At 45.7% G+C, this 19,165-nt stretch overlaps 1 protein-coding gene across 1 annotated transcript in view; it reads right to left on the minus strand.

Annotated features, from left to right (window-relative positions):
- LOC310823655 (ligand-dependent corepressor-like) overlaps nucleotides 1-19,165 on the minus strand; it is a gene marked incomplete at its 5' end in the record, with an annotated part of 38,946 nt that overhangs the window by 12,167 nt on the left and 7,614 nt on the right. Inside the window, one exon of the mRNA XM_083696535.1 lies at nucleotides 15,563-15,628. Within this exon, the coding sequence (XP_083552661.1) occupies nucleotides 15,563-15,628 (66 nt within the window). The remainder of the gene's footprint in view (nucleotides 1-15,562; nucleotides 15,629-19,165) is intronic.

The following is a 19,165-nucleotide window of genomic DNA, read 5'->3' on the forward strand; positions in this document are numbered from 1 at the left end:
CGTGATTGCTCTGTAAGACAGCAAGACTTAGAGAGAAGGGGATATTCTCAGCAGAGGGGAAACTGGAATGCGACACGGATGGGGAGAAATAACATGCCTCCCGCAGTGAACTCAGCACAGCCAGCGTATGCACCTCGACCAAACATGAGAGACACTCCCACAAATCTGTTGTGGAGACCATGACGGTTTGAGTTGGACATGACAGAAACTAAATGTATCATTAATGCTCCACAATATCATATTACAGATAAACCATCTGAGATTCCACAATTAAGTGTAAATGTAGATGGGAAAAGGATTACATTTTTAGTAGACACGGGAGCCACTCTGTCATGTCTGAGACAGAAAGATTTAAATTGTCCTTTGAGTAACCAAAATGTACAGTCTATAGGAATTGGGGGAACTGTGCATACTGATCCTATGTCTATTCCATTACAAATTGATTTAGATGATATTAAAATGCAACATTCATTCCTAGTCAGCTCAACGACACCATTGTCATTGTTAGGAAGGGGTTTGTTGAGTAAATTGAATGCGAGTATTTTCTGTTCACCGGAGGGTGTAGAAATTCAAATACCATCACGTAGAGCATATCAATTAATTTCAAATAGTAATCTGAATTCCTACAATATCATAACTACACTAACAGAGACAGATTTTGTACAGAAAATGTTTACAATAGAGGGTATCAAGAGATTGGCTTCCTGCAGTGCAGCAACAAGGATGTTAAATTTGAAATCTGTAAATATGCCTTTTTCTGATAAAGTGATTGATCAAGAGAAGATGCAGGAAACTCCTCAGAATATGTTTATATCACCATACGGGCTGTTGTTAATTTGGAAGAGCATTTCAAATGACATTGAAACTTTTGTTTGTGCAGTTCGAAATGACTTTAGCGATATTGATATTCTGATTAATGATTTTAATCAATATGTGATTTTACCACCAGAACAAGAAGAGAAGAATAAGAATTATATTGTATGGTCGTACGGTACTGAGTCAACACACTTCTTCATAAAGGATTTACAGAATAATCAGAAACCAAAGATTGAGACAGGAAAGGAGAGCAAGGTCGAACTACGGCCCCCCTGTGTGTTGAGCGAAATGCCGTCAACATTATGGGCATTACATGCAAATCATGTAGGGATTATGAATGTGAAACCATATGAAGCGAAGATTGATCCAAATAAATACCCAGTCTATACTAAGCAATATCCTTTGTCAAAAGAGAAGGAAGAGGGAATTAAACCTGTTATTGAAAGTTTATTGCAGCAAGGTGTCATTGCAAGGAAGTCGTCATCAAATAACTCTCAAATGAATCCTATTTTGAAAGCAGGAACTAACAAATATAGATTTACACAAGATTTGAGAAAAGTTAATGAAGCTGTGATTCCTCTTTCACCAATTGTACCAGACACCAATTCGATTTTAACAGCTTTGCCAGCTAATTCTAAGTTCTACACAGTTGTTGATCTAAGCTCCGCCTACTTCTCAATCCCTGTCCACGAAAATACACAAGATTTATTTGCATTCACATTCCTTAAACAACAGTACATATGGAAAAGAATGCCCATGGGCTTTGTGGACAGTAGTACAGTTTATGGTAAACATGTTAATGAACATCTATCCAAATTAAGAGTTCCATGCTCCTCGTGTCTGATCCAATACGTTTGTAACAATGTCCTTGGACACAGAGGCGGACTCGATATGTATGGTGAGGGAAAACCCCGTTTATTTTATGAGTGTACGTTAGGACCTGGTTGACTTTCCATTTTGTTAACGAGGCTTCATTCGCAACAGGTGTGCAACGAAGCCTCGCTTCCGCACCTTGGCCACGGTCCTTGATGACATCTTAATTGCTTCGCGAACTCAGGATAAGTGCACAACCGACTCAATTGCACTGCTGAAGCACCTAGCGGATGGGGGACACCGCGCATCACTTTTCAAACTGAATTTTGCAGAGAGAGCGTCAGCTATCCCGGATATATACTGAAAAATGGATGTCGTTTTTTTATCACCGGACAGAGTTCAAGCAATCAAAGACATTGAAAGGCCAAGAACTAAGACTGCAATGTTGCCTTTCCTAGGTTTGGTGAACTATTGCAGAAGTTGGCTAGCAGAATACGCTGTGTATGATGCTATTTTAAGAAAGGCGACTCTGAAGGACGCGCCAGACACTGTGCTATGGAATGAAGAAATGAAACAGGCAATTTGACACATTAAGTACATGTTGTGTCATAGTCCAGTCCACTGACATTTCATTTGTATGTCGCAGACAATGGAGATGTAGCTTCTGCAGTATTGGCACAGACACACGGCAGAGCCATGCAACCCATCGCGTATTACAGTAAAGTTTTACCATTGATAATTCAAGGCATGGCGCCGTGTTTGCGCGCTGTTGCCACTGCGGCCATAATGGTTGAAAAATCACAAACCATTGTTTTGGCACATCCAATGATATCACATTCGGTAAATATCATTTTACAAAACATTACTACACAACACATGACAAGTCAGAGAAGGAGAACATCACATATTTTGACTGGCACCCAAAATGTAACTATTTCTGCTATAACACATACTAACCCTGCGGTAGATTTAAAAACATTATTACATGGAGTTGAAAAAGAGCACGAGAGTGATGACGTTACGCATGATTGTATGGAAGTTATAAATTCCACATCTCGCGTACGAGCTGATTTAGAGCAGATAGCTGCATATGCAGCATATACCGTTGTGGACAATGAAGGGAAATGTATTGAAGCATACAGATGACCAGTTTTATCAACACAAGCGGCTGAGCTGATTGCATTGACAAGAGCGTGTATATATGCTAAAGATAAATCAGTAACTATATATACTGATTCAAAGTATGCCTTTTCAGTAGCACATGATTTTAGCAAGATTTGGGAGAATCAAGGCTTTATAACCACAGCCGGAAAACTAAACGAAAGCTAAATTAGTAAAAGACTTATTGGAAGCTATGATGGGCCTGCTCACATAGCCATTGTTAAAATGTAAAGGACATTCGAGAGAAGATTCAGACACACAGTTGTGGTCAGAAGTTTACATACACTTGTAAAGAACATGTATGTCATGGGAGTCTTGAGTTTCCAATAATTTCTACAACTCTTATTTTTCTGTGATGGATTGATTGGAGCACATACTTCTTTGTCACAAAAAACATTCATGAAGTTTGGTTCTTTTATGAATTTATTATGGGTCTTCTGAAAATGTGACAATCTGCTAGGTCAAAAATATACAGTGCCTATAGAAAGTCATCATACCCTGTGAAATCTTTACCTTTTGTCACATTACACCCTGGAAATTAAAATAAATCAAATCTAACTTTTTCGAGCTGTATGTACACATTATAACCCCCATCATCAAAGTGAAAAGAAAAAAAAAGAAAATCTGGACAATTATTAAAAATTAATTAGTGAAATACCTGGTTTGGTTAAGTGATCAGCCCCTTAGAGTATACCATTATAAACTTGCTCAGGTGCAACCAATCAACTTCCAGATCAAACACCAGGCTAATTGCCCCCCCACCTGACATCAATTGTAGTGGTTTTGATTACTTCAGAATAAAACCAGCTGTTTCTTGAGGATTCCACTACTAGAAGTGCATGGTTCTGCAAAGAATTCACCATGGTTGGAAAAGTACTTTCAAAAGGCCTCCGGGATAAAGTTGTAGGAAGGCACAAGTTAGGTGAAGGCTACAAACAGACTTCGAAGGCTTTAGCTATCCCTCTGAGTACCGTTCAGAGCATCATTAAGAAGTGGAAGGCGTATGGCACCACCAACACCTTGCCTAGATCAGGCCGTCCGTCCAAACTGGATGACAGAGCCAGGAGGACATTGATCAGAGAAGCTACCAAGTGGCCAAAGGCAACTTTGAAGGACTTACAAGTCTTTATGGCTGGGACTGGGTCTGTCTGTGCATGTGACAACAATCTCACAAGCTTTACACAAAGCTGGCCTGTATGGCAGGGTAGCAAGAAAGAAGCCTTTTCTGAAAAAGTGCCACACTCAGTCTCGTTTGTGCTATGCAAAAACACACCTGGAAGATTCTGTTGCCATGTGGAAAAAGGTTTTATGGTCAGACGAGACTAAGATTGAACTTTTTGGACTGAACTCCAAACGCTATGTTTGGCGAAAACCAAACACAGCACACCACCCAAAACACACCATACCTACTGTGAAGCATGGTGGTGGCAACATTATGTTGTGGGGATGTTTCTCTTCAGCGGGGACTGGGCAATTGGTCAGGATTGAAGGGAAAATGGATGCTGCCAAGTACACCCAAATTCTTGAGGACAACCTGCGTCCCTCTGCTAGACAGCTGAAGATGGGCAGGTCATTCACCTTCCAACACGACAACGATCCTAAACATACCGCCAAAAGAACAACGCAGTGGCTTAAGGATAGAAAGGTGAATGTCCTTGAGTGGCCAAGTCAGAGCCCTGACTTAAATCCGATAGAAAATCTGTGGATGGACTTGAAGAGAGCAGTCCATCGCCGCTCACCACAGAATTTGACTGAACTCGAACAATTCTGCAAGGAAGAATGGGCAAATATTCTCCAATCTAGGTGTGCAAAGCTAGTAGAGACATATCCAAACAGATTGATGGCTGTAATTGCAGCAAAAGGTGGCTCTACAAAGTATTAAATCAGGGGACTGATGACTTTTCCAACCCTGTTATTCTTGTTTTTCATTTTTTATAAATTTTCAGAACTGTCGCCTTTTTTTTCATTAGTTTGATGTTGTATGGCTAAATTTGTACATAAAGCTGGAAAACATTTTTTAATGGGTTTTGATTTCAGGCTGTACGACAAATATAGTAACTATTTCAAAGGGGTATGATGACTTTCTATAGGCACTGTACATACAGCAATGCTAATATTTGGTTAAATGGCCCTTTTGGTAGCCATCCACAAGCTTCTGGTTGAATCTTTGACCACTCCTCTTGACAGAATCAATGCAGTTCAACTAAATTCGTTGGCTTTCTGACACTGACTTGTTTCTTCAGCACACTCCACATGTTCTCGATGGGGTTTAAGTCAGGACTTTGTGAAGGCCATTCTAAAGACCTTAATTCTAGCCTGATTTAGCCATTCCTTTACCACGTTTGATGTGTGTTTGGGGTCATTGTCCTGTTGGAACACCCAACTATGTCCAAGACCCAACCTTCTGGCTGATAATTGTAGGTTTTCCTGAAGAATTTGGAGGTAATCCTCCTTCTTCATTATTCCATTTACTTTCTGTAAAGCAACAGTTCCACTGGCAGCAAAACAGGCCCAGAGCATAATACTACCACCACCATGCTTGACGGTAGGTATGGTGTTCTTGGGGTGAAAGGCCTCACCTTCTCTCCTCCAAATATATTTCTGGTCATTGTGGCCAAATAGCTCAATTTTTGTTTCATCTGACCACAGAACTTTCCTCCAGAAGGCCTTTTCTTTGTCCATGTGATCAGCAGCAAACTTCAGTCGAGCCTTAAGGTGCCGCTTCTGGAGCAACGGCTTCCTTCTTGCACGGCAGCCTCTCAGCCCATGGCGATGTAAAACACGCTTGACTGTGGACACTGACACCTGTGTTCCAGCAGCTTCTAATTCATGGCAGACCTGCTTTTTGGTGGTTCTTGGTTGACTCTTGACCATCCTGACCAATTTTCTCTCAGCAGCAGGTGATAGCTTGCGTTTTCTTCCTGATCGTGGCAGTGACACAACTGTGCCATGCATTTTATACTTACAAACAATTGTTTGCACAGTTGATCTTGGGACCTGAAGCTGCTTTGAAATGGCTCCAAGTGACTTTCCTGACTTGTTCAAGTCAATGATGTGCTTTTTCAGATCCGTGCTGAGCTCCTTAGACTTTCCCATTGTAGCGTTTTTGGCTGAGTGTAATGAGTGTATCAAACAAGCCCTATTTAAATGGGCTGAAATAAGCCACCAGCTGGAGTCAATCATAATCACTCATAAGAAGTTAAGAGGCCATGCCACAAAGCAAATTTGATTGACACAACTTTCTCCATCACCAAAATTGATAATTCAAGGTGCTGTATGTATATTTTTGACCCAGCAGATTTTGTCACATTTTCAGAAGACCCATAATAAATTCATAAAAGAACCAAACATGAATGTTTTTTGTGACAAAGAAGTATGTGCTCCAATCAATCCATCACAGAAAAATAAGAGTTGTAGAAATGATTGGAAACTCAAGACTGCCATGACATACATGTTCTTTACAAGTGTATGTAAACTTCTGACCACAACTGTAGCTAAGGGAAATAACTTAGCAGATAAGTATGCTCAAGACGCAGCATTGAATGGAATTTTTCCACCATGGACGGAGGAAAATGCATTGATAGCAGTGTTACAGACGGATCCACCCTTTACTAACGATGATTTGTTAACTTTTCAAAACCAAGCGGAAGACAATGGAATCAGATTGTGGGAAAAGAAAGGATGTATAAAAGATGACGAGGGTTTATGGAGATTCTGGGGTGATCGTTTTGCATTGCCAAAACTTGCGTATGATCCTTTGATCTCTTATGTACATGGGCCGACGCACATATGTTACAAAGGGGTAACTGAGTACATTTCAAAATTGTTTTTCACAATAGGATTAGAGAAACAATTCAGACAGGTGACTGTCGATAGATTTTCTAAATGGATAGAAGCATTTGTGACGAGAAAAGAAAACGCACAGACGGTTGTGAAGTGTTTAATGGAACATGTGATTCCTCGTTTTGGTATTCCAATTGGCATTGATTCAGCTAATGCAGGGGTTCTCAACCTTTTGCAAGCTGGGCCCCCCCAAAGCTGGTTCATTGCAGTTGGGGCCCCCCCTCCTCCCGGCGCCACCCCCCCCACCTTTATTTGGAGTATCCACTTTATTTACATCACCGGTGACTGCATTCTTCAACATCTGAAAATCATCATTACAGTGTAGAGGAGAGAGAGCACAGCCTTGTGGGGCTCCGGTGCTGATGGTCCGGGGCTCCGAGACAAGCTTGCCCAGCCACACCTGCTGCTTCCTGTCTGTCAGGAACAGTGGATCAGTGATCCACCTGCAGGTGGGGTCAGGCATGCTCAGCTGGGATAGCTTGTCCTGGAGGAGAGCTGGAGCGATGGTGTTGAATGCAGAGCTGAAGTCCACAAACAGGATCCTGGCGTAGGTGCCGGGGAGTCTAGGTGCTGGAGGATGAAGTGAAGTCCCATGTTGACTGCGTCGTCTACAGACCTGTTGGCTCTGTAGGCAAACTGCAGTGGTTCGAGGAGGGGGTTGGTGATGGCCTTGAGGTGGGTGAGCACGAGGCGCTCAAAGGTCTTCATTACCACAGAGGTCAGGGCGACTGGTCTGTAGTCATTAAGGCCTGTGATCCTCTGCTTTTTGGGAACTGGGATGATGGTGGATGTTTTGAAGCAGGCAGGTACCATGCATTCAACCAGTGAAGTGTTAAAGATGTCCGTAAACACTGGAGACAGCTGGTCTGCACAGTGCTTCAGTGTGGAGGGGGAGACAGCTTCTGGTCCAGCTGCCTTGCGGGGGTTCTGTTTCTTTAACATTTTGTTCACGTCTCTCTCCTGGATGGAGAGAGGTGCGATGGGGGGGAGGGGGCTGTCTGGGTCAATTGTGTAGGGGGGGGGGTAGTGTCTCTGTCCAGGCTGGGAAGAAGAGGTGTGATAGCTGTGGAGGGGGGTTGGTTGTGTTTGGAACATCATTAAAAATAAAACACTGGTGAGCTCAGCAATCACAAACGGGCTGGTAGGCCAAGGAAGACTTCTACAGTGGATGACCGAAGAATCCTCACCATAATTAAGAAAAGCCCCAAAACAACTGATCAGGAACACTATCCAGGGAGGTAGGTGTGACTGTGTTAGAGACTACCATGCGCAGAATACATCACCAGCTGAACTACAGGCTTCACTGCAAGGTGCAAACCAGTAGCTATCCAAAGAAAGGATGGCCAGGTTACAGTTTGCAAAGAAAAGTACCTAAAAATGTGGTCTGGAAAAAGGTTGTGTGGACAGATACGACGAATATTATCATGTACCAGAGTGATTGCAAGATCGGAAAAAAGGATCTGCCCAAGATTTACAGCATACCACCTCATCTGTGGAGGGGGTGTTATGGTTTGGGCATGTATAGCTGCCACTATAACTGGCTTACTTGTCTTAATTGATGATGTAACTGCTGACGGCAGCAGCAGAATGTATTCTGAAGTGTACTTTTTTACAAGCAAATGTACAAGCAAATGCTTCCAAATTCATTGAGTAAGTCATTCAAACAGTAATACTGTAACAAGTCCCTTGCTCACAGATAGGCGGACGCAGTGTGGTAGTAAGGGAATGTCCCGTTTATTATGAAAATAGTTATAATCTCTTCCCTTGGCTTTCCAGCCTCTCTCGAACGCAGAGGCACACACATCTTAAACCCTTTCGTTAGCGAGGATTGATTCGCAACAGGTGCGCAACCAGCCTCGCTTCCGACCCTGGCCACGGTCCTGTAGCTCCCTCTACAGGCCGAATGCTGCATGTCCCCCCACATACCCTCACCGCCCGGGGACACGCCGGCCGACAGCCTACTCCCCCCCCCCCCCCCCGCACGGGAGAGGAAGTCTGCCACGACCATCTGCGCCCCCGGTGGTCTGTGCACGACCGAAAAGTTGAAGGGCTGCAACGCGAGATACCACCGGGTGATCCTCGCGTTCAAATCCTTCATGCGGTGGAGCCACTGGAGGGGAGCATGGTCGGAATAGAGGGTGAAAGCGCGACCCAGCAGGTAGTAGCAAAGGGCGCCGACCGCCCACTTAATGGCGAGGCACTCCTTCTCCACCGTGCTGTACCGGCCCTCCCTCTCCGATAGTTTGCGGCTCAGGTACAGCACCGGCCGGTCAGCCCCCTCCACGCGCTGGGTCAGCACTGCTCCCAGCCCTCTATCCGATGCGTCCGTCTGTAGGGAGAAAGGGAGGTTAAAATCAGGCGCATACAGGACCGTTTCTCGACAAAGAGCTACCTTAAGGGCCTCGAACGACCCCTGGCACTGGCCCGACCATTGGACCGGATCCGGGGCACCCTTCCGGCTGCGCCCAGGTGTCACTGTGAATGACAATGTCATCCAGGTAGGCCGCAGCATAGGCAGAGTGCGGCCGCAGAATGCGGTCCATGAGGCGCTGAAAAGTGGCTGGGGCTCCGAACAACCCGAAAGGGAGCACCGTGAACTGGAATAGCCCGAGAGGAGTGGAGAATGCAGTTCTCTCACGGGATACCGGCGAGAGTGGAATCTGCCAGTATATCCCTTCATACAATCCAATGTCGTAAAATATTTGGCCGTGCCAAGCCGGTCCAAGAGCTCGTCAACCCGGAGCATCGGGTAGGCATCGAATTTGGAGACCGCATTAACCCTTCTATAATCCACACAGAACTGTATAGACCCATCCGGCTTGTTAACAAGCACGATGGGGCTACACCAGTCACTGCGGGACTCCTCGACCACACCCAGCTCCAGCATGGCTTCCAATTCCCTGCACACAATGTCTCGTTTGTGTATCGGCAACCTATAGGGTTGCACTGTTAAACCCGGCTGCGTTTCTATATGGTGGTCGATAAGCGTAGTCCGACCGGGCAGGGGAGAGAACACGTCAGCGAACCTAGCTTGCAAATCTGCAACGTCCGTGGCCTGGCTAGCAGAGAGATGGTTATCAATGCCGACCGGAGTGCTAACTTTTGATTTTGGGAATTCCGGTCCGAACTCCTCTCTCTCTGGAATTATTGTAGCCAGAGCAAGAGTGACCACGTCGTTCCATTTTTTAAGGAGATTTACGTGATACACCTGCAAGCTATCCCCCCGGTCCGAGCGTACTACCTCGTAATCCACGTCCCCCATGCGACGTGTGACCACAAACGGCCCTTGCCACTTCGCGAGTAATTTCGTGCTGGAGGTGGGTAACAGTACGAGCACCTTGTCTCCCGGTGTAAATTCTCACAGGTTAGTTCCCCTGTCGTATAGGCGCTTTTGACGCTCCTGGGCTTGCTGCAAATGCTCGCGTGAGATAACCCCTAGGGCGTGGAGCTTTGTGCGCAAGTCCAGGACGTATTGAATCTCACTTTTACTGTCGCTAGACCCTTCCTCCCAATTTTCTTTAAGAAGGTCTAGGACACCCCGGGGCTTACGCCCGTAGAGTAATTCAAACAGGGAAAACCCGGTGGAAGCTTGGGGAACTTCCCGTACCTCAAACAGCAGGGGATTTAGCCATTTATGCCAATTCCGACTATCCTCGTGTACAAACTTCCGGATCATTGATTTCAAGGTTCGATTGAACCGCTCACAAAAGCCATCGGTGACCGGATGGTACACACTGGTTCGAATCGCCTTGATGTTCAACAACCCGTACAGTTCCCTGAGCGTGCGTGACATAAAATTAGTGCCCTGATCGGTGAGAATCTCTTTCGGGATTCCCACGCGGGAGATTACTTGAAACAATGCCTGCGCTACACTCCTGGCAGAAATATTGCGCAGCGGTATTGCCTCGGGGTATCGGGTTGCGTAATCTATCAAGACCAACACAAATCGATATCCCTGTGTACACCGATCAAATGGCCCGATAATATCCATGGCAATGCGGTCGAATGGGTTCTCGACCAATGGAAAGGGCCACAAGGGGGCCCGTGGAATGGCTGGGGGATTTACCAACTGACATTTGCGACAAGAAGCGCACCACCTACCAACTATTGGCCAAATTCCCGGCCAATAAAATCGAGCCATTATACGGTTTAGTGTCTTATCATACCCTAAATGGCCCGCCATGGGGTTGAAATGAGCCGCCTGGAAGACCATTTCCCGGCGGCTACGGGGAACCAACAACTGGGTTACTTCCTCCTGGCTATGTGAGTCACGACTTACTCGGTACAACCTGTCGCTGATAATCGCGAAATAGGGGTGGGCGCGTACTGTGTCTGGCCGTACCAAAGTACCATCAATCGCTATCACTTGGTCAAAGGCCGATCGTAGGGTCTCGTCACGAGACTGCTCGAGGGGGAAGTCACCTAGCAGCGGATAGTTCGGCGGCGAAATCTCGGGTTGAGACCCCCCCGCCGGCTCCGGCTCCTCGGCAGTGTCGCAAGGCGCCACCTCAGCACAGAGCACATTACACGCCTCACACCTCCCTCTCTGTCGTGCACGCACCCCGGTAGCCCACACACTTCACCAACACCCTCGATGCCTTTAACAATGCCCCCGGTCGAACCAGGCGCTCCTGGATCATGGACTGCATGCAGCCCGAATAGAAGAACGCCTGGTGCGTATCATGTTGTATCCTTACCGGAACACGATACGCCGCTCCTGGTCCGGGGGGAGGGCCCGGTATGTCGCCGATGCGGACGACCTGCCCCACCTCCCTCACTGGGCACTCCGCCTGTACATGGCTCGGCCGTCCGCAACGCCAACACACCCCCCCTGTCGCTCGGGGTGCTTCCTGTGGGGCCAGGGCTGGTTCTCGACATGCCTGCCCCTGGCGCGGGGTTGGTCGCCGTGGCTCCTGCGGCGGAAGGGAGAGATGCTCCTCCGCCAAGGTAACGGCGGCCGCGAGATCCTGGGGCCGGTGGTACTGGACCCAGGCGGCGGTCCGGGCCGGGAGCCCCGTGAGGAATTGCTCCAACACCACCCGGTCCCCGACCTCCTCCGCCGAGCTGTTCCCTGGGTCCAGCCACCGCCGCGCGCTGTCCCGCAGCCGCTGGGCGTAGGCAAAGGGCCGGCTCCCCTCCTCCATCGTCAGGGCCCGGAACCGGCGACGGTGTTCCTCCGGCGTGAGGCCCAGGCGGTCTCGAATTGCCCGGGCCAGGGACGGGTAGTCCCGTTGGGCGGCCGCTGGCAGGCTGTGGGCAGCGAGCTGCGCCTCACCTGACAGGAGGGGCAGCAGATGGTATGCCCACTCGCCGTCCGGCCACCCCCGAGATCCTCGCCGTCCCCTCGAACACCGCCAGGAACGCCTCCGGGTCGTCCAGGTCCCCCATTTTCTGGAGGTGGACCTTAAGGGGACCTTGTGCCGACCCGGGCACCGGCCCCGCCTTGATGGCCCCGACGAGCTCCAGGAGGAGGGTACGGTCCTCAGCCCTTGCCATCGCCATCTTCCTCACCGCGGCCTGGTGGGCCTGCTGCTCCAGTACAAGGGCCATCCTTCCTATGGCCGCGCTTAACGCCTCCATTTCCTTTTTCCTCCGCCTTCACTGTGCCGCACGTTGGGCGCCACTGTAACAGGTCCCTTGCTCACAGATAGGCGGACACAGTGTGGTGGTAAGGGAATGTCCCGTTTATTATGAAAATAGTTATAATCTCTTCCCTTGGCTTTCCAGCCTCCTCAAAACACTCGGCGACTTTCCAGTCGCCGTTCTCTCTCTCGAATGCAGAGGCACACACATCTTAAACCCTTTCGTTAGCGAGGCTTGATTCGCAACAGGTGCGCAACCAGCCTCGCTTCCGACCCTGGCCACGGTCCTGTAGCTCCCTCATGTCCCCCCACAAATACAATGGCCTAAAACATACTGCCATAGCAACTAGGAGGTTTTTTCAGGGTCAAAAAGTGTAAAGTTCTTGACTGGCCAAATCAATCTTCAGATTTAAATCCAATTGAACAGGCATTTAATTTCCTGGTGCTAAGATTTTTGGCAAAAATACCTCAAAAACAAACAACTGAAGATGGCTGCAGTACAGGCCTCGAAGAGCATCAACTGAAGACACCCAATGTCTGGTGGGGTCAATGGGTCACCGACTTCAGGCAGTTATTGCATGCAAAGGATTGTTGACCACATACCAAACATGAGTGTTTAATTTGGACATTATATGAATCTGTCCCATTTCTTTTGGTGCCCTGAAATAGGTGCACTATGTATAAAAAGTATTACTAAAATGTCTTAATGGTGAAACCAACAGATTATAGAGCAAAAAGAAGAAAACATTTTCACTGTCCTATAACGTACGCAGGGCACTGTAGCATAACAGAGACATGATGGCAATATGCCCAAAAAACTTGACATTCAAATTCTATTTTTTAGATTTTTTTTTTAATAAATATCCTCATGCCCATCGGTGTTAGTTAAAGGGAATTTGGGCCTAACAGTTGCCAAGTTCCAACAACCTTCAGCATATATACTGAAAAATGTATGCACTCACTACAATGTAAGACACTTTGGATAAAAGCGCCAGCTAAATGGCATATCTTATATAAGCTTAGCCCACATACCTTGACTAAGATAATAGACGTAAATTAATATGTTTTGAAAGTTCAACTGGTGGTATAAATAGTGAAATAAGGTATGATTTAACCCATTTGTGCCGGATGCTGCGCGACGCAACATTGCATCTACCGCCGGTTGCTACGTTGCGCAACTTTGAATCTACCGCCAGTTGCTGCGTGGTCTTGTGGTTCGCCGAAAATCACGTAAATCAATCAGACATACACGTGCGTTTATTGTAGATTTTTTAAACGCACGTGTATGTCTGATTGATTTTCGGCGAACCACACGACATTTGGGTGCTCACGTGGTTTTAAAAAATCAACAAGACCCACCTCATGTGTATTTGAACCAATGACAGTGCATTATATGCTGCACTCATGAAAATTACAACAAATCAAAAATGCTGCGCCACGCAGCAACTGGCGGTAGATTCAAAGTTGCGCAATGCAGCAACCGGCGGTAGATGCAATGTTGCGTCGCGCGGCATTCGGCACAAATGGGTTCATAAGCTTTCATTTGGTTTATCCTCAACCAATTTCAATGCAATTATGACACAAACAGTTCAATGTGTCAATTGACAGTCTTAAACCAAAATGTATCTGAACACATCACTACATTAACATAATCTCCAATTACATTGGATTGACATTTACATAGTTTTTACAGACAACAATCATTCATAACAACAATCATCCACCAAGAATCCATCAAGTTTCTGAAATGGCCCAGTGAAAATAAGGCATCGAGTCTCCATGTATCCTGCAGGTCATTCCATGCCCTTGGGAGCGCAGTAACTAAAAGACAGTTTTACCCAGCTCAGAGGAGGCACATGGGACCTCAAGGACTAAGCAATCTTGACACGGCCTCTGAAAAGTGCTGGATCTCCAGGTAATAAATGAAGTAAGATAACATGGGAGATTATGGACTATAGCTTTATATACATGCAGAAGCCAGTGGTGGGCCCTTTTAGCAGTTAGGGACGGCCACCCCACTGTGTCACGGTCCCGACCGTGCCTCCCGTTTTTCCCCTCTGTCCATGTTGGTTGTAACCTTAATTTACAACAAACCATGTCTTCATGGACACTTCATAAAATGATGTCAGACATGGAATATATGTGGCAGTTAAACAAAACGCTTTACAAATTATACGAAGTTACACGAAATTGAATATTAACTCAGCAATATAATGTTTCTCAGTTGCTTCTGCGCATTTCAGCAGTAGGCTATATGGACACAGCGCACTCACAAAGCAAAGAGCGCAGTTCATTCAGTTAATTTTCTGCTCTGGCACTGCGAGTGCACATTGAATGTATTTCACATGATTGAAATGAGAGCTGTCATGAATGTGTTCACATGCCATGTGCAATAACGAGAATAAAACAAATTATATTTTCACTGTTTTACTGCCCGTATCCAACTACTCATTTGTAGTTGCCTACAATCTACATTTGACTTTTTTTTTCGCCCCTGTCCGTCATATGTACAATGTATCATAGTTGGCTAAAAATGAATAACTTTCATAGAGGTGTCATATCATTGGTGTAGCATTGGACAGTCTTGATATGTGTGAAATTCATGATATGTAGGCTACACATTTTGATTCATCTCCTGTGTGCGCTTGCTTGAGTCCTGCTTATAACAAGCTCAAATCGTTTCCCATTAACAAACAAAAGCTTGACAATTTATCACTAGACAGTCTTTTAGAGATACAATTCAAATGCTGAGTACAATCCAGTCCTACTCCTCCCCTAGAACAGTAAAGTTATTAATTTAAACGAATTCCGTTAGGGTTAGTTTATAGAAGACTGACATGCAAACATTGATTGTAGCCAAAATGTTGCATATTTTAGAGAACTGTTATCAACTAAATAAATCACAAAATTAAAAATAATAAAATGGTTATGCATTTCAAATTATTTTTTGGCTACCCACTTATTCAATAGATTTTTGCGTCGTACGTTACTTACGTACTTTAGTTTCATACAAATGGTGTCAGCATTTGAGAAAAAGTAACAGTACTCCAGCAGAAGTCATAAAAATCCAAATAATGCCTTCCATTGTCTCAGCAGCATTCTGTATTGTCAAAATGTCTGAAAGAACTGTACAGACTTTTGTATTGGCTTCAAGCCAGCCAAAACACCAACTTTTTATAACATAAAGCATCCTCTCTCTCCAATGGCCATCGGGACCATCTTGTGTGGAGGATTGAATGCAGAAAGGTAGCACATGGTATAATTGTGCTGCATTGTGATAAGGGGTAGGCATAGGCTACTCGCACTACACTCTTAAAATACTTACAAAATTCTTCAAATGGACTCACCTTTAAATAACGTGAGGTCTTCTACCAGCCCTGGCCCGAACAACCCTTCCAGAATGCTCTCAAAACCTGTGGAGAGAAGAAAACATACCATAATAGGTTAGTATATGTAATAGTCCCTCTGAAATACTACAAAGTGTTTTCTTCCATTGGAAGCCATAAAACGTTGGCCTACATTTAATTTAAACGTGAGCCCTTTCCATTGAATGCTGGGCAACTTCCCAATTTCTGCCAAAGCACCCAATTAAAATCTCTCCTCCAAAATATCAATAACTGCCTGCAAATCAATACATTTTCTGTGACCAAATCATCCACACCATGAAATTACTTTTAATTAGTCTTTATATCACCCCCCTCTGCTCTTAGAAAAAGGAAATACTGTACACCAAAACTAGGCTACGCTATTGCCGTTCAGCTGAAGGCACACAAAAAACTGCCAATTTTAGATTAGCCTCCTCCAAATGACCCATAGGTTAACTTAAATAGGCTACATTTGGACTGATTTACTCACCCCAGGCACTTCCTGTACATTAATTTAAATGATGATATGCTGTGGCTGTTCCACATGGAATTGCCAAACATCAAATAACTTAATCTATGCAGTCACAAAAAACATTCCCTTTATAATGAGAGCACCAATCTCTCCTATCCCTGGGCAAATCAATTTATGATGATCTCACAAGGACAAGTGGTTGGCTGAAAATAGTCTTCACACAATGTGCATGTTGCCATAGGGTCAAACTACCAGATCCCAAACAAGATGAATTCCTTGAAGCGTTAAAGAGGTCAGGAGCCGCACAACATCTGTCGACTGAACCAGATCCCGAATCAGAGAGCATGCCCTCACTAAAGACATCACCTCACCAAGATCCAAAATAATGACTGGCTACACGTAGGTAAAAAAATATCGGCTACTGTTTACTATTCTGTAATGTTGAAACTGTGGCAAATAGAGGAGAGGGTGAAGGGGTAGGCTATGCTCTTTCACTGGTCTCTCCTGTAGGTCTCTCTCTAGCATAGCCCATTTACATTACAGGGTTGAACTGTTTTTATTACACAAGTGGAATATGGATAACAAAAACACTCAACTCAGTTATAAATACTAATCCATGCAACTATGTAACATGTTAATGCATTGTTGTTACTTGCATAAAAACAGATTTAGGCTACTGCAGATGCACATCTCACTTGACTAGGCCTATTTACATTAAGTTATGCTTATTAACATGTCTACGAGTGGCAATAAACTACAATCCAACATAAACCCTTGCCATCCATTCTCCTCCGCAACCAAAAGTGAATCTAGTCAAATGCTGTCACCAATTGAAATGCCCTCTTCTCTCAGCTTCCCCCAATTCCAACTACCTCTTTTACAGCAGAACCTGGAGAAAAAAATGTTTGTGGTAAAATATAAGCATAAGTCTGTTTCTGGGTTAGTGCACAGGACTTTAGCTGCAGATATCCAATCCCATTTCTGAAATAGGCAGGGAAGAAAACTAGGTCATCCACATTGGTTTGACACATCAGAGGCATGACAACTGCTCTTCAGGAATACATATTAGGCCAAACACAAAGCATACTTTAAAGCATGGCTGCCCAATTTGGGGCCCGCGCCTTATCCACTGTATAATTTTTTCCCACCATCAACGCTCGGAATCTGCGCTCGCTCGCTGCGCTCGCTCTCATTGAATATTATTTATTGGTGCACTTCCACTCCTGACCAGAGAATAACATTGTGATACAATGATGGTAGGGTGGCGCTGTTGAGCTCCTACCAGATGCAATCCGGTGAGGCGAAGACCAGTGAGTGAGAGGATGCAAGGATGGAGCGTGTTAAGCAGTGGCACACAGACAAACGAAAATTCAAAAAAAGTTGGGAACATGGTTATCTTTTTACCGAGGTCGATTCCAACGCAGTGTGTCTGGTATGTAAGCAGAGGGTCGCTGTTTCAAAGGAGTACAACATTCGTCGTCACTATGAAACTATGCATTCTCACCAGTTCGCAAAATACACAGGTGACGATCGCAAGCTAAAGGTAGCAGACTTGCTAAGAAAGCTAAAAACGACTGAAACGACTTTGCAAAGTATTTTAACTCCTGCTCACCTTGGACCAGGACTAATACATTTGGGATTGAGTGGTGAAACCTGTCTGGTTGTTAACGGATCGTTAGGTAGGAGGGGCTACTACCCTGCTAGTCATCAGCAATTCCAGAATCTGCATTTCAATTGTGACGGTCACAGAGCGACAGCCTCCTGACACGAAGACGAAGGAGTCAATCTGTGGAGTCCATCGAGGAAGGCCAAACTACTAAGTAGTTTTATTCAATTAGTTTATTTTTTCACTACTCTGAGTGTATTGAGCGCTACCTACATCTTGTATTGCCCACAAACCCTCTAGCTCTATCCCGGCAAATATCACAATGTGCTTTCTCCCCATTCCTGTTATTTCATCCCTCAGGAGGACACATCGACGCTACATCTCCCCTCGCAACCATTCCAATCTAATCTACCCACCATGCTCAACTGACCATGACCTCACTGTCTGGGGTCTTTGGAACTGCAAGTCAGCGGTCCGGAAAGCAGAGGCTCTCTCAGCTTATGCCTGCTTCATGTCTCTCCACTTCCTTGCCCTCACAGAGACATGGATTACACCGGAATACACAGCTACTGCGGCAGCCCTCTCTGATGCCTACTCCTTTTCTCATTCCCCTAGACTCTCTGGTCGAGGGGGAGGCACAGGACTCCTCATCTCACCTAAGTGGCCACATTATGTCCTTCCCCTGTCACACCTGTCCATATCCACCTTTGAATTCCATGCTGTTTCTGTCACCTCCCCTGTCAAACTTCACATTGTTGTTATCTATCGTCCAACAGGTCAGCTTGGCCACTTCTTAGATGAGATGGATGCCCTTTCTCAGCTTCTTCCGTGAGGACAGTACAGCGCTCTCACTACTGGGTGACTTCAACATCCAGTCAGAGAAGCTTCACTCGTCTGGAGTACTTGACCTTCTCTCCTCCTTCGGCCTTACCCTGTCCCACTCTCCTCCGACTAATAAGGCGAGCAATCAGCTTGACCATGTCTTCACCAGATCCTCCCATACCTCCAACCTTACTGTTACCCCTCTTCCAATTTCTGATCATCATTTTGTATCCTTCTCCCTTCCCCTCAAATCCACCCCTCCCCCAGACAGTCTCGACCCACACTGTATCCTCTCGTCACAACCTGCGTACCCTCTCCCTCACCACTCTCTCTTCCTCTGTCTTATCCTCCCTACCCTCTGTTGAATCCTTCTCCCTCCTATCCACTCTTTCCTCATCCTTCAACTCTCTTTGTCCACAGACCTCAAGACCAGCACGATCCTCTCCACACGCTCCTTGGCTGTCTGAAACCCTGCAAGCTTGTAGAATTGGGCTCCGGGCAGCTGAGAGGAAATGGAGAAAAACTGGCCTCCCTGATGACCTAAAACCTTCTCTCTCTCTCTCCTCAACTACACCAGCTGCTAAAGCTTCTTACTACCATTCCAAAATTCAATCCTCTCTGACCCAAGGAAACTGTTCTCCACATTCTCCTCACTCCTCAACCCACCTCCTCTCTCCTCCCTGTC

This window comes from Argentina silus (genome assembly GCF_951799395.1).
Source record: "Argentina silus genome assembly, chromosome: Y".
Taxonomy (NCBI): domain Eukaryota; kingdom Metazoa; phylum Chordata; class Actinopteri; order Argentiniformes; family Argentinidae; genus Argentina; species Argentina silus.